The sequence below is a fragment of the Acinonyx jubatus genome, chromosome A2 (assembly GCF_027475565.1).
Source record: "Acinonyx jubatus isolate Ajub_Pintada_27869175 chromosome A2, VMU_Ajub_asm_v1.0, whole genome shotgun sequence".
NCBI classification, from domain to species: domain Eukaryota; kingdom Metazoa; phylum Chordata; class Mammalia; order Carnivora; family Felidae; genus Acinonyx; species Acinonyx jubatus.
The window spans coordinates 91820018-91834489 of NC_069383.1; the positions used below are offsets into that span (position 1 = coordinate 91820018).

The window sequence follows — 14472 nt, forward strand, 5'->3', positions numbered from 1 at the left end:
CACTAATATGTCTCTTTGCCTGTGAAACAAGGGAGTGGAAATCCATCAGACTGGCAAACTTAAACCCCTCCGAGCTAGGTCGAAACTGAGGCGGAGTGGAAAGTGCGAATTACGTCTAAAGAGGTCAGCAGCCGTACTGCCATGGTAAGGAAATGCAGGCCTCCTGATTCTGCTTTTAACTTTTCAAGAGAAGCTGGAAGTCTGGAGTTTTATATGAAACTTCATTATTTAAAATGTTGACAGTTAGTTCAAAATCTTGGGAAACACTGTGCCAGACTAAGCAAAACATGTCGGTAAGCCAGTTCCGCTCCCTAGGCCTTTGGTTAAGATGACGACCTAAAGTCATTCTGAATTAAATGATTTCAGTGTCTGTTATTCTGGCTCTCTCTTGGAGGAGAACATACAGTGTCCTGACTGTAGCCATAAGTAGTAAGAGAAGAAGGCTGGGTGTTGGGGATGAAAGGTGTGGTTTGATGCCCCCAGCTGGTGCCCAGAGGCCCTCTCTAGGAAGGTGCAAGAAACTCTGGGACTTTTGTATGAGGCCAGCAGTGATGACTAGTGCTCAGAGCAGCCGCTGTTTAACGTCTGGAGAGTATCGATTCTGTGCTCAAGCAGATGGAGTTGAAGTTTTGGCTCAGCTTTGCACCCAGCCTGGGGACCAGTGTGGTGGAAGAAACCCAAAGATGTAAGCAATTCTTCTTGGAAGCAGAAAGGATCTCCGTTCTTTTCGTTTTGTTTTTGTTTTTTTCCACGTGGGAAGGATATCCTCGTTTAAGAAGCTACCAGCATAGGTGAGACAGAATTTTTCTCCAATTTTAGTAGCGTGGAGTTAAGGAAAGAGAAGTCCACAAGCAGCATGTTCATGCCATTTGAAGTGGCCCTCAGGTAAATGAACTGCAGGTTTTTGCTAACCACACAATCAGAGCACGCATTGGAAGGATTCATATTCATCAGTTAGCCTGCGGTTGCTAGCCTGAATCACTCCAGAGCTCTCCTGGGTCTCCTTTGTGAAGCTGATGAAAGCAGTCATCCCTTTTTCTGGAAAAATGCAGAAAGTAAATATGGTTTCTGTTGTGATAGTTCACCTCTGTCGTCCTAGTGTGAAAGCATCCACAGACCCTCAGAATGGGTGTGGTGGTGTTCTGTTAAAACCTGATACTCAGAAACAGGTAGCAAGCCATAGTTGACCTCTAGGCTACAGTTTGCCAACCCCTGGTTTAGAGCACTGATAGCTGTGCCAGGCTGGAATATTAACCAGCAAATGTTCACTTGCTTTCTCCTCTCTGAGCAGAGTGTAAATCCCAGCTCTACTGCCTTTGGGCATGGCCTTGAGAGAAGATTTTGGCCGATAGAATATGAGCAGACGTGATATATACAGAGATTTTAAACGTATTTACATGCTCTCGCTTGTCTCGTGTGCTGTTGCCACTTGCTGTGAAAAGCACATGACCCAGATAGTCCTGGTCTGAGGAGGAAGACAGAGAGCCAACCTGCATCCAACACGATTTGAAGCCAAGTTGTGCTGCCCCTAGAAGCAGAGTTGCCCAGCTGAGCCCCCACGAGATCAGCTGAACTTCAGGCAACCTGTAGACCTGTGAGCTTGAGAACAAATGTAGATCGTGTTATGCCCTTGAACTTTGGAGCACCTTGTTAATGTAGCATAATGAAGAAGTGGCTGGCTAATATTACAGTACAGAGGGGGACAGCGATTCATATGAGATTCACAAAGACGTGAATCTCATTTTCAAAAACTGAAAGAACAAAAAGATTCTCATCTCCTCACGCAAATGCCAGAAAAAGATAAGGGGATGTTTTTCTTTTCTTTTCTTTGTAGTTCTCCACCCTCATCCCCCATATGTTCCCCATGGTTGGAATAAATCTTGCATTGCAGATTTAGGTTCCTGTGTATACAGCTCTTTGGTACTTACCCCCCTCCTTAGAGAGGCTTAGCTTTCCTTAAACCAACCCCAGAGAGCCTCTCAGTACCAAGAACTGAATATTTAGTGCTTCCAAAATTATACCTGGGAGAATATCCAAGCTCTTCCTTGGAAAAAACAGTTGTGGCCTCTCCAGTGCAGAGAATGTGGAAGCCGGCTCTGCGGGTCTCTGTGTGAGGTGGTAGAATTTACTTAGTCGACATTTGTTTTGTTCTTGCCATGTCCCGTGTACTGGGGTAGTCCTTGGGGCACAGGGATGTGCAAATCAAATTCAAGGCCTTCACGGAACACACTGACTAGCAGGAGAGACAGGCGAGTGGATAATTAAGGCACATTGTGGTAAGCAGTTCCAGAAGTGACATAATATCCACGGCCCTAGGGGGACTTGGAGGAGATGTACTTGACCTGCCTGGGGATTAGAATGTGGAGAGCATTTCAGTGACGTCTACTGTAAAGTTTCATACTTGAACCTTTTGGAAGGACAGGGTTAGGATGAAGTCCTGTCATTGTAGAGTAGAAAGGGGCTTTGTGTGGTGTCCTCTTTTACACCTTATAAGGAAGCTCTCTCTCTCTTTCTGCTCACAACAATCTGTGCTTTGGGTAACTATTGCTAAAGGTGTGCAAGTATCTGTAGATTCTAGCTACTTAGCAGTTCTGTGTATGCCTCTGAAAGATAACGGAATGATCCTCCTTTCTCAGGGAAGGTGTATGCCATTGAATGATGTCAGATTTTAGTTTGAAATAGCCTCAGATTTCTAGGAGTGATGTTTTGCTTTGGGATCCCTTTGTATTCATGAGGAGTGGGCTCAGGGACGGAGGAATGCATGAGCCTGAGAAAAGCGATTTTCTTCCTAAAAACAGCCCTGAGTTTGAATTGTGAATTTGTTGAATCGTCCATACGGTTTAGTAGATTTAAGAGTTTAAATTAATTTTTAGGGGTGCCTGGGTGGCTCAGTCAGTTGAACATCCGACTCTTGATTTCGACTCAGGTCATGATCCCAAGGTCATGGGATCAAGCCCCACGTAGGGCTCTGTGCAGAGTGTGAAGCCCGCTTAAGATTCTCTCTCTCTCTCTCTCTCTCTCTCTCTCTCTCTCTCTCTCTCTCTCCCTCCCTCCCTCCCTCTCCCTCTCCCTCTCCTTGTGCCCCTCTCCTGTGCACCCATGCTCTTGCTCTCTCTCAAAAAAAAATCATAAAAAATTTAAAAAATGGTTAAATTAATTTTTAAATATACTTGCTAATAGAATAATATTAGATCAGTTTAAAAACTACTTGGGTTCCTTTTTCTTGCTGTAGAATGTGTTGCCACAGAAATATGTCTCTCTTTATCCAGGTTCAGATTTAGAGAGCATCTCTGGTATCTTTTTGAATTTTGTGTGTGTTTTATCACAGAAAACATAGTTACATTCCTTTTTACTTACTGTCCCAGAATTAACTGTTAGAAGTCTGGCAGAATAAAGTTAGTGTTTTGCAAGTTTTATTTTAAAAACAACTGGACAGGGGAATATGCCATTGGAATCCCTTCCCTTAGGATGGTGTTGGTCTCATTGAGAAAGAAATTGTGTAGAATACTTTGAACTTTTGGAATTTTGTATTTTATTTTACAAAGCACTGAAGTGGAGTCCTACTGAGCTTTTCAGAATGCTCAATAGGCTGTTATCTCCTGTCACCCAGATGTGTGAAAGAGAGGGAAGAGCTAATAGAGTCCTGGGACATCTGTCTAGGACTCTACCACAATGATGTTTTAATTTAGTCCCTGTGTTGTAGACACAATATGTGCAAAATAGGAAATACAAAAACATGGAAAAGGTAAAAGGGGGAAAATATATCACCAGGCAGAGATAATCAGTATTAGCATTTGATATGTTTCATAGGTACATTCTTTTAAAAATTTGGTTTTATTTTACAAAGTTGTGAAAATGCTGTCTGTGCCTGTGTTCCATTTGATGTTGAGATTTTAGTCTAGTTACTATTATAACGTAATCATTTTTCTAAGTTTTGAGTTCCTTATTTAATGACTATACTGTGGTTATACTATGATTTATCTCATTATTCCCTTTTTGTTAGATATTTAGACTGTTTTCTCATTGGGACTATTATACATATATAATGATAAAGTCTACCTAACAGACACACACACACCATTCATACATGTGTATGTGTACGTAAGCATACAGCATTTTGAATATTTGCAAGTCAGTGCCCCATTGAAATGACTACCCTACATCAGTAAATTATCACTAAGGGAGCACAGCCATGGTAGTTCTACTCAGGCCAAGAAATGGAATTTGACCAAACTTGTGAGCTCTAGTCTCTGTTCCCTCTCTCTTGCTCACGGGTAATCACTAACATCACTAACCCAACCTCTAGTGACATAGATCAGTTTATGTCTTGGCCTGGGGTTACCGGACCAGTAGGTATGAATATCTTAAAGCATCTTAGTTCGTATAACCGAACTACTTTGGAAAATGTTATGTCGTTTTATCGTATGAAAATGTGGAAGGGACTTTTGTTCCTGGAATATGGGAAGAGAAAGAAATGAGGACCATGTGTAGCGACACTGTTCTGGACTGTGAGTAGGACCGAGCGGGACCATGATGCTTCTGGGAGATGTCAGCAGTCTGTTTTCAACTTCCGTTTTACCCGCCTTGAAAATGCTCTTCCTTATCTGGACATTGCCAGTCACTGTGGCAGAAGGAAAGGAGAACCAGTGCAGGGTTCTTACGTGTGGACAGAAGCGGGTTAAATTGGCCCAGGGAAACGCACATGAGGTCAGTAGAGCCAGGGGTCTAGTGTCCCCCTACGGGGAGAGGTGCTGTAGAAGGAACACAGCAATACCGTCCACCATACTGTTTCATGTTTTTGCCTCCTTCTTGAGGAGGTCAGATCATTTACGTTAGTAATCTTTCACTTTTAACGTAGAAGCACATCCTAGCCTTGGGGAGAGGGGGTCTTGGATCTCTAGAGAGAGCTGTAACTTGGGTCATCAGCAGAGGTGTTTGCGTAACGCTGATGAACTTTGGGGGTGTGGGTACTTTTCCAAGAAGGGGCCTGACACATGCTTATTCATTAAAACGTAATGGGGGAAACGCTAAGATCAGTTTATTAGATACTTTTGGTGGAAAGCAGTTCCTCTTCAGGAGACAATGTTTTCTGTGTCTAGTTTTCACATCCTAGTCACACGCTCTCTGGGGAGCTTTCGGGAGATGTTTTCCTGAGTAATGACACACACTTGGAGAGAGGTTTTCTCCCTGGAAACGCACGGGAACTGGCTTGCTCCAGGTTCTCAGTTACCCCTTCCTCGTGTGGTCAGCATCCTGTCTTCCCTCTTTAGTGCGGCACACTTGCATTCTTCTCTGCTGCCAGTCATGTCTGTACCAGCTCGTTTGTAATATTGAGAGCATCAAGAGGCACGTCTCATTTCCCTTTGGCTTTATGTCTTCATCAGGACACAGGTGTCTTCAGTGACGACACTGTCGCTCAGCTAGAGAAACAGTTGTGCGGGGCATGGTGGTTTCAGGTGAGCTCTGATTTCACACAAAGCTGTCTTCTCTCCAGGGATGGTGAAGTTGGAGAGAGGCTCCCTTAACCCGCCTCCAGGATGAACCCCCTGCAAGAAGACATGGAGAACGCCCTCACCGGGAGCCAGAGCTCTCACGCTTCCTTGCGCGACGTTCATTCCATCAACCCTGCACACCTCATGGCCAGGATTGAGTCTTATGAAGGAAGGGAGAAGAAAGGCATATCTGATGTCCGGAGGACTTTCTGTTTGTTTGTCACCTTTGACCTCTTATTTGTAACGTTACTGTGGATAATAGAGTTAAATGTAAGTGTTTTTCTTCCCCATGACTTTACATAAGAATTTTTTCCAGAGCCAAAAAACAATTTTCTTATTTTTCTCCTCATTTCTGTGTCATTTAGTGAATTCCATGTTTTTCCAAAGGGGGGGATAGTGCTCTTTTCCAGCTGATTTTGACCTCTCTTGTTCTGTGCTGTTATTTTTTAAAACAAAGGCTAGTTCATTTAAAACTTACTTTGAAATTTGAATTCATGGTGTTTTGTTCTCTGTCAGGAGTTAGCGAACCATAGCCTGGGGGCCAAATTCAGCTGGCCTGTTTTTATAAAGTTTTATTGGAACACAGCCCTGCCCATCTGTTTACCTTTTGCCTGTGGCTGGCTTTTGTGCTATAGTTGACTTGAGTAGTTGTGACAGAGTCCATCTGGCCCACAAAGGCAAAAGTATCTATTTCCTGGCCCTTCTCAGAAAAAGATTGCTGGTCCTTGCTTCAAAAATGTAGCATGCCTGTGGAATATGTTTTAGATGTTACATCTACTTTTCTAATGCCCATGTTTAAGAATTTTCTTGCATTTATTCTTTACTTTTTCACAAAGAGATTATTCATCTTTTATTGAAAAAAAATGTTCAGAACCATTTGGAGGTTTGTCTCGATCTTGTCAGGTCTATGCAGTTATATTGTCAAATAACTCTCTAGACTAGTACTATCCAATGGAAATATAATGCAAGCCTTGTAGACAATTAAGTTCTCTAGTTGCTACATTAATAAAGGTGAAAATAGACAGGTGAAATACATTTTAATAATATATTTTATTTAGCCCAATATATCTGTTTTCTCCCAAAGCCTTGACTCTGTTTACAAATAGGTAATCTCTTCCAAATGCTTTCCTCACAGGCAAGAATTGTTTAAAACCACACAAGCCAGTGATATGATGCACTAATTTAGAGTCTCTCTTTTTATTATTTGTTCCATATGTATACATTAAAGAAAACATTTAAATTAACATATATTTCAAAGGAGTAATATGTTTTCAAAACTAGTACCTATCTATTAAGAAATAAAAAAGAAATACATCTTTTTAATTTATTTAAAAAAATTTTTAAGTTTATTTATTTTTGAGAGAGAGAGAGCAGGGGAGGGGCAGAGAGAGAGGTAGAGAGAGAATCCCAAGAAGGTTCTGCACTGCCAGCGCAGAGCCCAACTCAGGGCTCGAACCCACGACACTGCGAGGTCATGGCCTGAGCCGAAACCAAGAGTCAGACACTTAACCGACTTAACCAGGCACCCCTTATTATTATTTTTTTTATTTTACTGAGAGAGAGAGGGGTAGAGGAGGAGAGAGAAAGAATCCCAAGCAGGCTCCATGCTCAGTGCAGAGCCCAACGTGGGACTCTGTTCCACAACCCTGGGATCACGACCTGAGCCAAAATCAAGAGTTGGATGCTAAACAGACTGAGCCACCCGGGCACCCCAGAAATACATCTTTCAACCGGAAAGCATAGCAGCAGTTTTAGGGAGCTCATGTAACAATGATTGTAATGACAGCACAAAATCAAAGCATGTATTGATTTACCACCAAGATCACTACCTACTTTTAAGTGAGGGAAGCCTGGGGGTAGAGCTGTGGTGAGGGGTTCGTAGGATCACACTCACCTCCCTCCTCCCTTCAACTGAGTGAAGTGGACTGAACTCTGTTTTGTTCCTCAGGAGGGATTGGTTGATGTCCCAATCAGGTGTGCGACAGGTTATAAATGAAAAAAATCACCAGGCCTAGCAATTAAGAGATGTATTTTTGTTTAATTTTTTTTTATTGAAGGTAATTAACATATGCAGTGTTAACATTAGTTTCAGGCATAAAACATTTCAGCATTTCTGTACATGACTCGGCGCTCATGCAGTAAGTGGAGTCACCATCTGTCACCACACAACACTATTGCAGTCTTACTGACTTTGTTTCCTGTGCTGTGCTTTTCATCTCCATGATTTATCTATTTTATAACTGGAAGGTTGTACCTCTTAATCTCCCTTTTCAATTTCTCCCAGCCCCTCCCCGCCAACTCCCCACTGACAGTTTGTTCTCCACATGTAAGAGTCTGGTTTTGTCTCTTTTTTTCTTCGTTTGTTTCGTTTCTTAAATTCCATGTGTGAGTGAAATCATACGGTATTTGTCTTTCTCTGTCTGACTTATTTTACTCAGCATTATACTCTCTACATCTAACCATGTTGTTGCAAATGGCAGGATCGCATTATTTTTTACAGCTGAGTACTATTCCATTGTGTGTGTGTATATTGTATAATATATATGTGTGAGTATATATATATTGTGTGTGTATATATCTATAGATAAATAGATATGCACACCACATCTTCTTTATCCATCATCTGTGGATAGACACTGAGGCTGCTTCCATATCCCAGCTTTTATACAATGCTGCAGTAAACCTAGAGATGCATATTTCAAATTAAGAAATGTGTTCTAAAACTTTTCCACTGACTGCCAGTTGCCCCAGTTATAAAATGAAAAGATCACACAAGACTATATGATCTTTAAGGTAGCACATCTTGACTTTTTTGGCAAGGTTTGATACTTTGGTTTGTTTTTTTTTACATTCAGTTTCTAGTTGTGTTTGATTTCGATTGTCAGTCCTGACCTGGGCTTTTCACCACACACTGTACCATATGTCTTTTCTTTTGTGGTCTGTTTCTGTAATCACTCTAATCACTGAAATCCATTGTTCTTTTCACCTGTCTACACATATACTGAGTGCCAGACATAGGCTTCAGATTTAGGTGTGGCAGGCTCCACAGAAACATTAGTAAGATTTGAAGTTTAGCAGAGCAGATACAGCACATATCTTACACTGCCCTATCGTGCTGGTCTTTGAAAGAGGAAAGAAATAGTGCCAGAGGTGCTTAGGCCTTCAAAAGAGTAATGGGACTATGCAATCATAACAGTAACCCAAGTACTTTGCATTTATATATGACTTCCAATTTAGCCAATTTTTCTCCTTTCTCCAAGGAAGCAAGATGCTCAGGCCAAAAATGAAGACTCATCCTTAATTAATTTGCTTGTTTTGTGTCTCTCACATTCCCTATCCAGTTGAAAAGTAAGCCCTATGGGATGGGCCTGCAAAATAGATCCAAGTCATGACGTCTTCTCCATTTCTACCGTGGCCACCCTCAAGCAAGCCAGCATTATGACTCCCCTGGACTCCTGTACCAGGAGCCCAACTGATTAGCCAGCTTCCATTCTTGCCCTCCTAATATCCATTCTCCTCCTAGAAGCCAGAGAGATTTGGGGCGCCCGGGTGGCTCAGTCAGTTAAGCGTCTGACTTTGGCTCAGGTCACAATCTCGCAATTCGTGGGTTCGAGCCCCACGTTGGGCTCTGGGCTGACAGCTCGGAGCCTGGAGCCTGCTTTGGATTCTGTGTCTCCCTCTCTCTGCCTCTCCCCTACCCATGCTCTGTCTCTTTCTTTCTCTCAAAAATAATAAATAAACATTAAAAAAAATTGTAAAAACAAGCCAGACAGACTGAAAACAACAGATCAAACAATGTTACTTTCTATTTATAACCCTTCTGATGGACCAGAGCACTTTGGATAAAATCCAAGTGCCATAGCTTGGCCAGCATAGCCCCCAAGGAGCCTCTCCAGCCTTCCTTTCCCACTCTCTGTTTCTGGCCCTCCCGGATAAGCCCAGACTTGCCCTCCTGGTCTCAGGACAGAACAAGCTCCCTTCTGTCTTGGACCTTTATACTAGTTCCTTCTAAATGAAAATGGTTCATTTCCTTTATCTTGATGCAGATGCTGACGTCTTATGCTGGTATCTGTCAGCTTAGATCTCACCACAGAGAAGGCTTCCACTTAGCGTCCAACCCAAAGAAGTCAACCATCACTCCTGTCGCACTGCCCTGCTTCCGTTCTCTGTACAGCACGTATTTTCTTGTTTGTCATCTCTCACTCCTTGCTAAAACATAAGTTCCATAGAGACAGGGATACTGTTTTGTTTACTGAAGTATTTAGAACCATATTCAACACTTAGCAAGTGTTCAGCAAATATTCGGTGAATGGATAAAGATCTCATGGCACTGGTTTGCCAGTAGGATTACATTAGGGACAGATTGGCTGCGAAGCTGTGAAAGGAATCCCATGCAAAGTGGTGAGAATTGGAAGGAAAAAGTTAATCTTAGAGGCATCCTAAAAAAATAAGTATGCTGGGGGCGCCTGGGTGGCTCAGTTGGTTAAGAGTCCTACTCTTGATTGTGGCTTAGGTCAAGATCTCACGGTTTATGAGTTCAAGCCCCACATCAGGCTCTAGTGCAGATCCAACTTGAGAGTCTCTCCTTGTCTGCCCCAGCCCTGCTCACTCTCTCTCTCAAAAAATAGATAAATAAACTTAAAAAAAAATTTAAAGAAATGTAAGTATGCTGATAGACTTATTGATAAGCTGAGTTTTTTTATCTCCAGTATTCAGGAAGGAGTCAGGATTTAAACAAAATTTTTTTTAATGTTTATTTCTGAGACAGAGCATGAGTTGGGGAAGGGCGGAGAGAGAGGGAGAAACAGGATCCGAAGCAGGCTCCGGGCTCTGAGCTGTCTGCACAGAGCCCGATGTGGGGCTCGAACTCACAGACCGCAGACTGCGAGATCCTGACCTGAGCCAAAGTCGGACGCTCAACCAACTGAGCCACCCAGGTGCCCCAGGACTCAAGATTTCTAATGATAGAACATAAAAAGAATAGGATCAGCTCTGTCAGAACTGTGGGAAGAGATTCCATGTGAAACTAAAGACAAGTCTATGGGGGACATCTTGAGGTAGAGCCAGAGGTTTTGAAATTGAGAATTTAGAGCACAAGTTGGAGCTGTAGGTAATAGATTTTCGATTTCTCTGTTTAAAGGCCAGGCAAAATCAGGGTCTTTTAAAGTATGCAGATACCATGGAAAACCTTTTTCTACTGAAGAACTGTTATCAGCAGCTTGATTCCCGGGCTCTCAGCCAGGAGGGTGGTCTCTGTGCCCTAGGTCACTTAGAATAATCATTCTTTTAGTATTTTAGAGCTTGGTAAGCTTCCTTAGTCTGGACAGACACACTTGATAAGACTACATGTTTGGTTGCCTTTTAATAATTATTTCCTTTTGCTCCCAAGTTTTCTGTCCTGTTATTAGGGATCTATAGTCAAGCACATCTATAGCCCATCTGCACAAACTACACAGAAATCTAAACCCCCTTAAGAGATTTTAAAGTACTGACTAGTGTTTATAGTAAACTTTCATTTGAATAACAAATACATATACTTGTAAAAGTATCTAAGCGAAGAGGAGCCTTCCCTTGGGGCAACTTTAATTCCAGTTAGGGCGATTAGCAAACCTCGCAGGGGTGTTCCTTATTAATTTTCTCCCCCTTTGCCCAGGTCTTTGGCTCATCCTCCTTCACTTTGTCCTTTTTCAGATATCCCCATCAGTTTACCAGGACAAACGATGTGTGTACTCCAGATCGGAAATGAGAATTTACTGTTGCAGGTCCTGTGCCCTAATCCACGGGCCCTAACAGTTGTGGTGTCTGCTTGGGTGCTGCCGCAGGTGCCAGACACACATTCCATTACTTGATTTTTTTTTTAATTTTTTAGGGCGCCCGGGTGGCTCAGTTGGTTGAGCGTCTGACTTCAGCTCAGGTCACGATCTCACGTTTCATGACTTCAAGCCCCGCATCGGGCTCTGTGCCGACAGCTCAGAGCCTGGAGCCTGTTTCAGATTCTGTGTCTCCCTCTCGCTCTGCCCCTCCCCTGCTTGTGCTCTCTGTCTCTCAAAAAATGAATAAATGTTAAAAAAATTTTTTTTTTAATTTTTTAATGTTTATTTGAGAGAAAGAGAGACAGAGACAGAACTGGAGTGGGGGAGGTGCAGAGAGAGAGGGAGACACAGCATCAGAAGCAGGCTCCAGGATCTGAGCTGTCAGCACAGAGTCCGACGCAGGGCTCAAACTCACGAACCGCGAGATCGTGACCTGAGCCGAAATCAGACACTTAACTGACTGAGCCACCCAGGCGCCCCTACTTGATTTTTAAAACAATATTTTCTGTAGTGGAATATGTAGAATTTGAACTTGATCGTTTAAAATTCATCTTGATAGGAGAATCGAGAGAGGACAAAGTTTATCATCTTAGGGCTGATTTTCATCATTCACTGTAACTTCATCACATTTGATTGTAGGTCTGGTCTTCCCCTTATTTCATTATCTATCAAATGAAAAGTATATATGAAAATAGCTAAGAGGGCAGGATTTTCAAATGCCAGGAACAAATAAAAAAGAAAAACCAGAGAAAAGATCTGAACCTCTATCTCGTGTCACAGTAACTGCCGTCATTGATCTTTGCTAAGATCAGGGGACCCGTTGGCCTTCCAAGGCCTTAAACAGCAGAGACTGGTCAGAAAGTGAGGGCAGGCTTGGAGGAATGTGACTTATCTTCTTTAAGATTATACATTGGTATGTTTGAAGATTTTGTCTTAGAAGAGAAAAAGAATCATTTTTGAACATTTTAGTTTGCCAAAGTAGGAACTAGTTTTTTACAAGGCATTGTTTTTCATTATATGTTTATATTTGTCGAGTGAATGAATTCAGAATTGAAGTGGGAAATACTACTCAGCATTTTTCTATTAGAGTTGATGCGTGTCTCGTTCCTCCCGTTTTAACTAACGTTCCAGGGTTCTGAGATGGTAGGCAGAAAAGTATATACGAGAACAACCTTACTTGTATATTTTCTTGTATTATTTTCACACGTCAATCTCTCAGTTTTACTTCTCACCATCCTTCCCAGGTGAATGGAGGCATTGAGAACACCTTAGAGAAGGAGGTAGTGCGCTATGACTACTACTCCTCTTACTTCGATATATTTGTAAGTATTTTCTGTTTTCCATTTTATTTCAGATATGATGAATCTGTAACCAAAAGGTAAATTTCCCCTGAATAGATCTCCTAGTCTGTGCCATTCTTTTGTCCTCTCCTGAACACTGTCTTTCCTTTCCCCTCAGTTACTGGCCAAGTCAAAGCTCTCTCTCTCGCTGTAAGGAATTGTTTGGTAATAGGGAGGAGAGAAACGAGAGATAAGGGAGGGCAGCAGAAGGAGCCATTCTGTTTTCTTGGAGGAGAGCCTTTATTCTTTTCGTAGAAGCCGTGGATGTGTCCTAATCACTAAAAGGAAAAGTGACCTATTTATATAAGAGCTTGATGAAAATGCCATTCCTTTTCTGCCTTGAGATAGATTTCTGAGTGTACTTTTAATAATACTGTTTCGTTTTTCTAGAATAGTTTTTGAGGAAATTTCCATATTGGTAATCCTGAGCAACATTAGTCAGTTATGGAATTATACAGGTGCAGTTCTCTGTGGATGAGGCCTTCATTTCATTCAAAGAAATGCTTGCATTCTTTCTAGGGCATTCTGTGACTTTCATTGGGCTTGGTACCTCTTCCTGGTATCTCTTTGTAGCGGATGATGTAAGCAAGTCAGGTTCTAACGTTGTGTTGGATGCAGGATAGGCAATTAATGTTCGCGGTGAGTTCCTCCAAATTGATTTTAACCACATTAATCACTATCTCTAGAAGCTTTATGCACACCGGTTAAGAGTAGGACCCTTCACGTCAGAAAAACCTGGGTTGGATTCACAACGCTATCACTATTTGTATCCATCTTTTAATATATTGGGTCTAAACTTCAGTTTTTCATATGTAAAATGAGATCACCATAGTTCTAAAAAGTAAATGAAATACTGTATGGAAAACATTTAGCCCGAGGATAGATACCTCCGAGAAACTCAGAGAACCGCCTGCAGTCACTAATCAACATCATCATTATTTTTGGTCGAGAATTTTAATAATCGGCTGATTATATTTTCTAGTGGGTTTTCAAATTATACTAGAAAGGCTTTTGTGTTGTGGTGGTTTTATTTCTGAAGGGGGCTGCAGAAGTGTGTGGGGAAGGAGGTAAAGCTCCCGGGAAGTAGAGGTTAGGGTTCCCTGTCATAGCCCCTTGCAGCCTAGGTGGTTCCATTTTTATCTGTACGGTACGTTTGAGTTCCAGTAGGATTGTGCTGAAAAAGCGTTTGGCTGCTACAGAACGTTTGGAAAACCACTGATACAATTTAATCCCCTCGTTTGTCACATGAGGAAAGTGAGTTTCATGGTTTCAGCATCTTCGCCTACCTGCGCCAGGTCATTGAAGCAGGGGGAAAGAGCATGTCACATCCCACATCTCTTGATATTTCTTTCTTCTAAAGCTATTGACATGTAATAGCAAAATTGATTTCTCTTCTCTTATTTCCCTTGCTGAATTTATCTTCACATAGCCTCAGCCAGGAAGCCAGGTTCATCTACCAGCTAGACCACCAAGGGTTGTCTGTCCTTTATGCGTAGGGACTTAATGGTCCTGGACAGATAGGTGGAGCCCATTAGCTCAGACTGAAAGGACTGGCATATCTGGCCTGGAAAGTGGACACAGCTTCCAGGAAGCCTTGGCACCCAGGAGACTTTGAGATAGAGGGCTGAAGAAGACTCATACTTTTTTTTTAAATATTTTTTCTAATATTTATTTTTGAGAGAGAAAGAGACTGAGTGTGAGTGGGAGAGGGGCAGAGAGAGAGGGAGACAGAATCCGAAGCAGGCTCCAGGCTCCGAGCTGTCAGCACAGAGCCTGACACAGGGTTTGAACTCAGGAACTGTGAGAGCATGACCTGAGCCAAAGTCG

At 42.2% G+C, this 14472-nt stretch overlaps 1 protein-coding gene across 2 annotated transcripts in view; it reads left to right on the forward strand.

Moving 5' to 3' along the window:
- STARD3NL (STARD3 N-terminal like) overlaps positions 1 to 14472 on the forward strand; it is a 55455-nt gene that overhangs the window by 21201 nt on the left and 19782 nt on the right. For both annotated transcript variants that reach the window (XM_027071634.2, XM_027071632.2), the window contains 2 exons: positions 5495 to 5762; positions 12550 to 12627. In XM_027071634.2, coding sequence (XP_026927435.2) covers positions 5538 to 5762; positions 12550 to 12627 — 303 coding nt within the window. In that variant the 5' untranslated portion in view covers positions 5495 to 5537. The remainder of the gene's footprint in view (positions 1 to 5494; positions 5763 to 12549; positions 12628 to 14472) is intronic.